Below are 12,177 nucleotides of genomic sequence, written 5' to 3'. Positions count from 1 at the left end.
AGACTACCTTCAGCTGAGGATGCAAGAGCACTTTTACATGGAACGTAAAAGAAAACAATCTCACCTTAAGGTCCAATTAGTGGCTGTGTCATTTCACACGATCTTCATCATCAGATGGAGTTCTCAGTTAAATGTATAGAACCAATACATGTTCAACTTGCTGATGCTTTTTCAAAACATACCCTGCTTTACAGAACAGAAGAGGCGCCCCCTGATGGCCATTAGAAAGAATGCAAGTTTAAAGCACTTCAGACCTTTTCAGACCTGGAGTTTCCCACCTGGGCACGGCGCTTATGCAGCTTAAAATAAAAACGTTGACTGATTTTAAATGAGTTTTTAAATTGGTACCACTAGGTCCTCAATTTTAGCATATTTCAACGAGACTTGGACAAACAAAAGCTTCTCAATGTTGCTGGCTCAAAGGACATCTGCAGCTGGCAGATTCTATCAGATGTATCTTGCAAGCTAATTAAGTTAGCATTAGCTCCGTGATTTAGTTGGAAGCACTATGTTGCTACTAATTGCTATCTTCCATGACTGGGAAAAAATGGTGAACAACAGGAACATTTTTAGAGTTTGCACACATAAACATAGAGGATTTGTTTGCATATTGACATTTGTTTTTATTTTAAAGACATAATAATATTCAAAGGAGACACAAGTCATGCACGTATCGTTCGTACATGTTTTTCCAGCTGATATCCAAACCATAAATGCACTTTTATTATGCTGAGAAACGAGCCTTCGTTATCCAATCAGTAACCATCAACCGACACTGTCGAGTCTTAAAGATGACTCCGTGTCAGGGAGCTAAAATGAGGTCGCAGCTCAGTGTCAGCGTTTGTTTACACAGAGAGGAGATGGCTGACTGGTCGGGTAAATCACCTACCCGTCTGTGGAGACTAAAGTAAGGATGCTGTCTAACATTTCAGAGTTTAAACATAAAAATAACCTGAGAAAATACATACGTTTTAAAATGTACCCACACATATACTGTAGGCTAACATTCTCAGTGTGTATTTAGGTATCAGCTACAGTTTAAGTATCTTAATATCACTACATTCACATAGAAAAAAATTGTAAATAACTGACTTTATGCTTACAAATGCTTAGAAATATTCCCCACACTGCTGGTTCCGAGCCGAGGGTTTAGATCCCTTCAAGGGGTCACAAGGAAAATGCAAGGGTCATGAGATAATGTATAGGAGAGGGAAGCATTTGCGATACAAAATGATATAATTTTGTTTTCCCACGTATATTTTCTTTCACTGGATAACATTAAGTCTTCAGGGTCCTAAAAAATGACTGTTTTGACTCATGGACATGATCGACTCTGGAAGACACCGCGTAATCTCACAGTCCAATGCTGACCCCATGTGGATCAAACTAAATACTGCCACCCAACTCATTTGGCAGGCACACAGGCTCCGACTAAAAGCAACAATTAAAAATCAGCGTGACTTCTACTTTTTAAGCTTCCTCACGTCCTCATTTCAGTGAGCCCTGCCCGGTGGCTGCGGCCTGTCGCAGCAGCAGCTCTCTGGCCAGGTCCGGCCTGCCGCTCTTGGCCAAGCAGTGGGCCAGCTGAGAGGCCTTGGGTTGGTGTGTGACAGCGGGCAGCCCCCTCCTCCACATGGTCAGGACGTGGAAGGCCTGCGCGGACAGGCTGTCCCCGGCCCGGAGCTTCACCAGCTGAGCGGCGCTTCGCCGGAGACGCAGGGAGAGCACCAGAAGTGCTACGTCCTCCTCTGAAAGCTCCCCGGAGAGCCAGAGAAGAAGAGAGTCTGACAGGGAATCTGGGGATTGGGAATGTACTGAAATGTATAGAAGTAATCAGAAATATACACAATATTTCCTTCTGATATGTAGTGGAGTGGACGTACAAAGTCATTTACTCAAATCAAGCCAAAAGTCCATGAAAACATGTCACCCACCTTTCTCCTCGCATAACTTCACCCTCACTGTGATGGGACGGTTAATGGTTCTCACTCTCTGAGATGAAACGCAAAATAAAATGTTAGAACTTTTATTGCGACGGTCAACGTTTTACTGTAACACCAAATATGACACAGAGTTCCTTGTGAGTGTTTATGCACCTTCGGTAAAGTCAGAGACAGCTTACAGACGGGGTCTCCCAAAAGCTTTGCGTCCATCGGGACCGGTCCGTCACCTCGCCACTCCAGCTGGCCTCTGGCGGCCTTATAAAACACGGCTGTGCCCTTGTAGTGGGGCGAGCTGTAGTTCCCGAACGGGTCCACTTCAGTCAGACGCACCAGGAGGTGATTCTTCTGCTGGTTGTGGAAGGGGATCCGCTCGTGTGGGTCGTTCTGAGAACGTGCTGTAAAACACGGACGTTCGAGATCGTGTCACTTCTTCCGCCGACTGATCCAAAACCAGCCGGTGTGTCGTATTCAAGCGTAAAGGAAGACGTCGGAGCAGACACGCCTGAATTCAGTGTGTGGCATCCAGGTATGTGGTAACGAGCAGCAGGAAGACACACCTGTTCAGACCGGGGGTGAGCTATGTGTGACCTTTCGACTTCCCCAGCAACAGCAACAACTGTTTTACTACTTATGTAGCTCGTAGCCTCTGCACACTTTCCCCCCCCCACATTTCTTGTACATCGATCATTCTTTTTTTCAAGTCACCCTATACCTGTGGAGGTGATGTTGCCGCTGAAGCGGAGGAGAAGCTGGTCTCCCTCACACATGGAGATCTCCGACGTGGTCTCCGAGAGGCCGCTGTAGCCCCGGGCTCGCAGTTTGGACAGCTCCCAGCCGAGCTCTCTGCTGGGCAGGGCAGCCGCCAGCACGGCGTGAGGCTCGTCTCGCCTGCGCTGGAGGACGACGGTGACCGCGTGGCAGCAGACCGACTCCTCCAGTTCCTCCGCCAGGGAGGCGAGACGACAAGGCCGCAGCGGGGAGAGGAGACGAACCACCAGCAGTCTGAGAGGCAGAGAGACATGTCGGAGACGGGAGGACCGGTAAGACGTTGAGCTTAGATTGTTGCTGAATAGAGGGAGGAGATGAGTCCGTTATCGTGGGCCTGAATACAGACTTAATACACTTAAGTTGAAATAAAGAATTCATATTATCTACTGCACATGTATTATTCCCTGGGGAAGCTGTTTTAGATAAGAAACAGAACTAAAGCACATAATAACAATCCTTATTCAAGGAATAGTTCACAATTTAAACTAGGACTAAGAACAGAAAGGCAATCCGATACCTTTCAATTGATCCTCAGATTTAAATCCCCCAAAACTTTTCATGTCAACGCCAAAGTTTTGAGTCTTATCATTCTAATTCTAATTCATTCAAATGTTTCTGTATTTTGCAGGCTAACTCTGTGGAAAAAAAAGAACTAAAAAGGCTGTTTTTCACTGACAGGTGTTGGAGAGAATTAACGTCAATCATCACAATTCTCACAAACAAATAACATTCACTTATCTTTTGGCAGAATTTTAGTCCTTGTCTTCGTCAAATATTGTTAACTGGCCCCTATTTGTGATCCAGTTTCAGCATCAGAGTCAGGAACTCGTCATTTCAAGGTTTTAGGCTGCGTCTCGGTGAGAAGGTACACAACGGAAAACGGTTTTGCTTTCATTTCAAACATGCTAGGGTGCCTGAGAGTGTTTCCTGTTCTGCGGTCGGATGCAGAATTTATTACGTCCTCATTTGTGGTATAGGGAACAACAGCAGCGGGCTGAAAAACCTACAACCTACAAACCTACAAACCTACAAACCTACAAAAGAAAGCCTCTTTTTGTGCAGCTTCCAACTGGTTCCAGAGCACTGCAACAAGGCTTCGAGCGAGATAAGAAAACCACATTACCGTATCTCTGGCCTCCCTGCAGCTGCTCCTTGTTGGTTTCAGAATTCAATCTACCATTCTAATATTTCCATAAAATGCTTTGTTCCCTTCGGCCCTAAATATTAGCTGTATATCTGAGCTCCTGTTGCCATACAACCGGAGTAAAAAACCTGACGTACATCCCCCATAATCCACTTTGCTCATTTAGATTTCCTGGAAACGACTTCAACACTCTTTTCCTCATTTTCTCTGAAATGAACATAATCTCTCATTTCATTCTTTGAGTGTTAGTGGGCTGGTATTGTACTGTGTGCATCCTTCTTGAAATATGTATTTCTGTTTAGCTCCATAGCCCAGCGGTCCTGTAAATCCCTTTGATAAACTGCGTTGCATTTAAAGGACTCTTTAAATAGTGTTGCCATAGATTGCTGTTCCAATTCAATTAGCATGAACTTAAAAGAAGGAAACGTTAGTTTTGCAAACCTGTCACAGTTCTCTGTCAGCTCAAAGGACACCAGTCCGTTTAGCTGGTTCCTGGCTGTGACTTTGTCCAGGACGCTCCACTGTTTGTCTCTTGAACCCAGAACAATCAGCAGCTCGTTGGACGTCTCCCTGGACTTCACCGAGGCACCCAGGACTCTAACAGAAACATTCAAAACAAGATATATCAGGGTGGTGCTTTGATGTGAAATCCCTAATGTTAACCATGTTCCCCATCCTAGTTTAGAGCATTAACATGCACCTTGATATCTAGAAATATTGGACAAATATGAAGAGGCCACACTTTACTCGCCTCCTTCTGTGGGAAGCAGATTGATCCCACGGTGAAGAAGCACGAACGGGCCGAGTTTGGTGGTCTTGCTCCTCCTCTGGTCCCCTCGTGTGCCTCTTCTTTTCAGGGTTGGGGGGACAGGGGAGGGTGAGAGTGAGGGGTCTTCTCAGGGGCTGAGAGGACGGGTGGGTGAGGTAGAGCAGCGGACTCGTAGACGCCACCGGGTGATAAGCATCGCTTCTGGCCTTGACGGCCGCCAGAAGAACGGCATCTACCGGCTGGATCTGAGGCAGACGAGGTGACGGCATATTCTGCATTATTCACGCAGCAGCAGTTCGGACAGAGATGCTGTGTGATATCAACATTGTTTTGTTGTTCCCTGCAATTTTGTTTTGCCGACAGCGCGCCGTATTATCAAAGAGAGCCGTGTAGAGGGAGGACTGTTGGTTTTTTTGACTGGAGATCAAGCAACAAAACTGGAGTTAGTTTACGGCAGAAGTCAATTTACATATCGGACACAGCTGTTCATTCTTCCACCTCACAGCAAACATCTGTGACTTAAAAGCAGTATGTCTGTTTCTCTTGACAATCCTCTGTTTTTATCTCCTTGTTGGAACAATTTCAACATTTTTAGCATTTTTTATTTCAAAGGCTTGCACTCGAAAATGTTTTTACCCACTTTCAGTCCCGAACAGCCGGCAATACATTATTTATCAGTGGAGTAAAAGTATAAAGTCGGAGACAGATGGACAGGGATCAAATCATTATCTCCATACCGTGGTTTGTGCCATCACTGGAGCAGTGAAGGACCCCGGGAGGTAGTTCAGACAGATTCGGTGGTCCATGGGTAGCCTGAGTGACAAACCCTTTGTGGGAACTGTGTAATTTTCTTTTTTTAAACAGGAAACCACTGCGAACAAGCCCAGGGAGTACACCCTCACCTCTGCAAATGAGCCCTGACAACAGACAAAGGATTTGAATTATTTACAAACCGAAAAATAATATTCAAACTTAAAAACATACAGTAAGTAAAAGAGAACTTCACCCTCTGCCCTCCATACGTGCCCTCTGTGGTTACAGGAGTGACGTAGCTCGCCCGCCTCTCCCCATCGACTATCTTCACAGCCACATCCCTGTAGTTGCCGCGGTAACGTGCGCAGAAAGGCACAGCCATCGTCACGGGGAAGCGGATGTCGGCTCCGTCCCGAGCTTTGACTCGGATCACTCTGCTGACCAACTCCTCCGAGCCGGTCACCATCAGTCAGCTCAGGGTGTCGGCCACCTCGCATCGCAGGACTCCGGCCACACCCTTGGGTGCTCTGATGAAGCACGTGTCTGGTGCGTCTGAATAAGCATCCTGTTCACCAGTGGGGCTAGAAATCATGTTCAAATAGAGACACATTCACACAGATAAAAGCTTGTGATGTACAGATGATATTTTGATGATATTCTGCACTGAATACCAGCTTTAAATCACAAGTATTTCTAAATCTAAATCTAAATCTGGGCATTGACCTGACAGTGGCCGGCTATGAGGAGGCCAGGTGGTCAAAACATGTGCACCTATTATGATGCATTTTAGGTTTGAATATTTTCCCTCTGTGTCTAACAGTGTGGACAATGTACCCTCGAGCTAAAACTCAACTTACCCGACTGTGATCCATTCCTTGTTTACCCTATTTGTGTCCTTTTCTGCCTCCTCTAGGAAAGGACTCTCTGGAGAAACACAGTCCTTAATCTCACTCCCTTGGCTTTTGACCAATATCTCTTTATCTGCCTCTTCCTCATCATTGCAGACAGCACTGCTGAATCCTGTGTCTGATGCTTGTTCAGTGCCTGGCGATGGCATTGTGTGACTTTGATCATCTCCATCTCCATCAGCCTGTTTATGCCCAGAGTCAGATTCAAGGGGGTCGTAAGAGTTCAGGGGATTGTTGTCATCTTCGGGTTGCTCTGGTGCTTTTGGATCTCTGGTCTCCTGGAGCGCTGCAGCCACAGCTGAGGCCTCCTCTGCATGTAATCGGAGGATTTCTTCATCCACTTTGGCTACGATTGCGTTCAGTTGGACCGTAATGTTCTCTATGATGTCCCCGACACTCAGAAAAGCATCACTGAAGGAGTCTGAACAAGGTGTGATGTCACACTCTGTATCTGTAAGAAAACAACACAACAACATAATACAACTGTTGCTTCTGAGAGCCGATTTCAGATTCTTAAACTAATCTGTATTTGAACAATATCACATTGTGTGGACGACTGCACAATTGCTGATCCACAAAAGTATTGTTGAATTTGTACTCTTAATAAACTATTTCGAAGCAATTAAGTCAAATGCTGTGGTAGTTTGTATGTGTATACAATGTTTACAGGGCCTTTTCCACTTTAAAATCTTTTCGGATGATTATTTTTAATAACTCTTAAACTGCATTCACACGAACGCTTAAACTGACTTCAGCTGATTGAAATCCCTCTGACACCTGACCTCCTTACAGTACTCCATCATAGACCCACTCCTTGTCATGCTTAGATTTAAACTCCACTTCGACATGAACTCCTTTCAGTATTTCAATTTGAATTGACACCGCCGCACCCTTTACCTTTACCTGAACTGACTCATGCGCCTTTCAACAACTTCAGTTTAACTGACACTTCATCCGCTTTCAGCACATTCACTTAAATTGACTTCAGCAGATTTAGCGACGCTTCAAATTCCACTCGTAGCTGAACTTCTTAAAGTCCTTCAACCAGCACCTAATCCCACTTTCATACATTTCAATTTCAACTGACACTTCAGCTCCCTGTCCTGCTTACAACAGACTGACACATGTACCCTTCAAACAGTTAAATTGCTTAAAATCATTCAAGGTCCGTCTCCTCAACTGATGCTCAAGTCATTTCAGCAATCTTTATTTGCTGACTCAACGGCTTCCAGCGTGACGGTTCAAATGCAACTCCTCTTTAACAGTCCTTCACTTAAAGGGCTGTGGTTTCCACTTCAACTGACACCTTTTCCCTCATGCTTACATGTCATCTTTAAGCGACACTTCTTTCACATCTTTGTCTTCTCGAAAAAGGCTGAGAAAGACATGCATCAGTCAGATCTGTTCACATACCTGTTGTGGGCGGACGTTGCTGATCACTGCCCCCTGGTGGAGACCTGTGGGCCCATTCTCTGAGCGCTGCTCTCCATGCTGTCACTCTGTCTGAATGCAAAACACTCAGCTCCCTCAACACTCCCAGAACTCTCCGCTTGCACTCCCTCTCCTCCCGCTCTTCATCAGCATTTCCACTTCCCTCTTCGATGTCGTCCTCGCCTTCTTTGGGACTGAGCATCCCTTCTTCACTGCCTCTCCGTCTTTCCTCTCCTCCTCCTCCTCCTCCTCCACGACCTGGTTCGTCTCCCGTGCATCTCCTCCCACCCACGGTCCCATTGAGGTGATCTCTGCAGCGTCTGACGGCTTCAAGCCTCCGAAGAGTTTCAGTCAACATGTCGAGGAGGCTGTGTTCACTCCTCTTGCCATGAGGAGACTCGGCCTCATCCACCAGTTTATTCGCATGCAGATTCGCATCCATGCTGAGCTGAAAAACACAACAGATTAGGGTTCAAAATAATATAATAGCGCCTGTTTTGTGCCCTTTTTTCAGTCCATGTTGCACATGGCAAAAGCAATTCACTCCTTCAACAAAATGATGGGGAATAATATCAAATATTCACAAAAAATACATTGCATTCCCTTGTGTGCCTGGTGTTGTGTTTGAAGCTGAAGCTCCCTTGTTCACTGTGTGCTTGGCATTGAGTGCTGCCTTGTAGAGCTTTCCTAGTTTACAGGAGCCAATGCTGTATTTATATGGGTGCCAGTAGTAAAACATGTTGCCATGCGACCCCTGGAGGCGTGGCCGGGAGAGACAAAAGAGGAGCCACAGAGCAAAGGACTCGCAGGAAGACAGAGTGCTGTCCTCCAGACATTTCATCACTCTCTCTTCTATTCCTCTGTCACTCATTTCACTGCTCGTATATGTCCAGGCCAGTAAAAGACGTCGGCTCCTTGAATTCAACCCTGAATCATGGAACAAAAATGTTTCATAGAGCTTTCATTTTCAAAAGCAGACATGCAATTTGTTTTAAAAGCGTATGCATTGTGAGGTCGTAGACTTGCATGCTGGCTCTAAACTAATGCTAATGGATAATGCTAACTAGCAGCTAAGTTAAAGCTAAGTAGCAGCAAGATGCCTCCCTTCTCCACGGATGACTACTACACACTCCGACAGAAGATTGCAGTCTTGGAAACAAAAATCCACCGACTAAAATGGACTGTGTGGGAATGATACCACTCTACCATGGACTCAAAACACTGGACAAACGCTAGCTAAGACACAGCTAACTAGCACAACCAGGCCTACCAAGAAACAGGAGGAGAGAGCAGATAATGAATCCCCTAAATAATTGATATCTTCTGGGTCCAGGCTACAAGGCTAATGACACCAATGACTCGCTCCAGGAAAAGTCGGGCCCTGTATGCAGCTAGCAGTTTCAATTCCTGTCCAAACAATAGTAAACATGCTAACTTATCAAACTTAGCATACATTCCTCGTCAGCCTGTCCAAATAAATTGGGCAAAGAAAGCTTTAACCACATTAAACTTAGCTTTATTAAATGTCAGGTCTCTCTCAGGAAAAACATTTTTAATCAATGATTTTATTGTTAGGCACAAACTGGACATTTTGTTTTTAACTGAAACTTGGTTAAATCAAGATAACTGTGCAGCTGTTCTTATTGAATCAACACCTCCCAACTTCAGTTTCATGAGCGAAACAAGAGCGCATAAGAAAGGAGGTGGAGTTGCTATTTTATTTAATGATTCTCTTCAATGCAAGCAGATGCCCTTTGGTCATTTTAGTTCTTTTGAATATGTGGCTCTGAATTCCACTCGAGCTTTATTCCTAAACATTTACAGACCGCCTAAATACTGTGCAACCTTCTTTGATGAGTTTACTGAACTGCTGTCTGTAATCTGTGTTGATTTTGACTGTGTTGTTATTGTTGGTGACTTTAATATCCATGTTGATAATCCCCAGGACAGATAGTCTATAGAACTATGTGGTGTCCTTGATAACTATGATCTGACTCAGCATGTGACAGGACCCACCCACAACAGGGGGCACACTCTGGACCTAATCATCACCAAAGGCGTAAACATTTACAAGGTTGCTGTGACTGATGTTGCACTCTCTGATCATTTCTGTGTTTTCTTTGAGAGTGCAATCTCCTTGCACACAAATGTCCAAACCAAAAGTTCTCCTCCACACCAGCCCTCTCTTGCCTCTCAGTCAATGAGCTTGTAGATGGCTTCAATTTTAAAGTAAAAAATATTATTGATGCCATTGCACCCACTAAAGTGAAGGTTGTCTCGGGTAAGCAAAGATCTCCTTGGAGAAATGCTACGCTGGTCAAAATAGAGAAACGAGAGTGTCGGAAAGCTGAGCGCAGGTGGCGAAAAACTAATCTCCAGGTTCACTGTGACATCTATAAAGAGAGACTTCGCAATTATAATTTGGAACTTAGAAATGCAAGGCAGTCATTCTTCTCTGACATCATAACCAAAAACAAGAACAATACACGCGCCTTATTTGCTACTGTTGTTGTGAAAAAAAATGTGCTGTAGCTGTTTTTCACACTTAGAGCAGGTTTAAGAATGAAACAGAAGCTCTCAGAGGCGTATAGTTTAAATCAAAAGCAATAGGTTTATTTATCGAACAAAGTTATTCAGCCAACACAATTAAACATGCATGGGCTCTAATGATTTCCCTCTCAGAGGTCCACCATAAGACACGCTTAAACACATCAGCATCATCCTTAATATATGGGGTCCGCCCCTTGCTACACATTGGCCAAAGTCAAAGATGCAGGCGTGGCACGTTTGTACGTTATGACACCTGGGTGGAGGCCGTGAATGTCCATTCACCTTTGGCCCCTCCCAATAGGCGTTGGTTTCCGTCAGTGTGAGTGAGAGTTTGAGGCGAGAGGACCTGGGAAAGAGTGTGTGGAGAAAGCCGGGCTCAGCTGGGCGTTGGCCCTCGCTTGAATCTCACTGTCTATTGTGTCTTCCTTATCTTCTCTAAAGATGGCTGCCTGTTCTTTTGTGACGCAGTTAAATAAGTAACCTCTCACCTGCTTCTCTCTGGCCTTGCTGTGTTGTGAGCACTGTATAAGTGGTTAATAGTGCTGCATAAGATAATGGTTATTAAAACTACAAATATACTAGTGATTAATTAAACTGTATATATAAGCTAGTTGCTGATTAAGCTGTATATAAGCTAGCTGTTGAATAAACTGTATATAAGCTAGTTGCTACTTAAAGCTGCATATAAACTAGCTGCTGATTAAGCTGTATATGAGCTAATTGCTGATTAAAACTGTATATATGCTAATTTTATCAACAAATCCCTCTCTTGACGTCTGAAGGACGTCACTTTCTTTACTTTCCTACCCTGTTCACACGCTGGTGTCTTCCTCTGCCTCTCCTGACCCTACCAGGCTGTTCTGCTCTTCCCATACTGGGTAAGCGCCATAAGGAGGGGGTGGTAATGGTTCCTTGGAGAGGGCAGTGGTGATGAGACGGCCAACCAAAGAACGAATACAGGGTATTATACAACATCCACATGAGACCAATATTGCAATGAACACACCCACTGACACTGCTATTGACAAGATCAGGTGCTTCCATTTTCCAAACATGTTTTCCATCCAATCTCCAAATGGATTGTTCACACCTGATGCTTCCTGCATTTCGTTTGACAGTGCCCTCAGACTATTCAGTGCTTTTGTGACTGAACCGTCCGGCGCAGTATTGTTGGGGATGACAGTGCAACACAGGTCTCCAAACATTGAGCAAACACCTCCTTTTTCAGCAAGCAACATGTCCAAAGCCATTCTGTTTTGTACAGTAATCAAAGAAGTAGGGGCCAGCTGCTCAGCCAGACCCTCTATTGCATCCCTAGTATGATTAGCCAAACGAAGAACATTGTAATGCACATAATTGATACGATCAACATTTTTATTCACAGTTATCCATGGAATAATACTTGCGACACTCTCAAAACCTGCTGCAATTTGGTCTACCAATTTGTATTCATTAGGCACTCCTCTGGGCACTCCGATAGCATCTATGTAAGTTGGACCTCTGTCCAGGCTGAACTCAGCTTCAGCTGCTCTTTTAGCTAAGATATGTCTGCGTCTGCGTTGGGTCAGGCTTTGTACTTTGTTTTGGTCCTGTATTATTTTGTCTCCCACTAAGGTAAGTGGCATTGCCAGCCTCACCATAGCACAGACTCCTATTGTAGATGGTGGTATGTTAGTGAATAAGCGCAGACCCCCACAGTAGTAGAATAGCCCTCCCCTAGCCCAAGAACCTATCTCTGAGCCTGGTCGTGTCATGTTGCACCAGTCTTCTGGCACACTACCTAGGTGGATTTGAGCTCTATCGTTGGTGAAATGGTAACAGACATATCTGGATCCTAGTCCTTTGTAAGCTTTGAAATAACCTACTGCAGTTTGGTTGTCTATCGGTGGGAATATGGATGCCAGAGTAGTG

At 44.8% G+C, this 12,177-nt stretch overlaps 1 protein-coding gene across 1 annotated transcript; it reads right to left on the bottom strand.

The window, feature by feature from the left end:
- Positions 1-1,488: 1,488 nt before the first annotated feature.
- On the bottom strand, positions 1,489-8,158 carry dthd1 (death domain containing 1; the record flags this gene model as incomplete). The annotated part of the gene is given in 11 exon segments (XM_079295875.1): positions 1,489-1,796; positions 1,935-1,992; positions 2,097-2,338; positions 2,656-2,945; positions 4,297-4,452; positions 4,598-4,869; positions 5,362-5,541; positions 5,631-5,846; positions 5,850-5,958; positions 6,235-6,736; positions 7,699-8,158. Coding segments are annotated over 11 exon segments (2,793 nt in total).
- Positions 8,159-12,177: the final 4,019 nt, after the last annotated feature.

Source organism: Melanostigma gelatinosum (assembly GCF_949748355.1).
Source record: "Melanostigma gelatinosum genome assembly, chromosome: 23".
Classification (NCBI taxonomy): domain Eukaryota; kingdom Metazoa; phylum Chordata; class Actinopteri; order Perciformes; family Zoarcidae; genus Melanostigma; species Melanostigma gelatinosum.
This window is presented reverse-complemented; position numbering and strand designations above follow the sequence as displayed.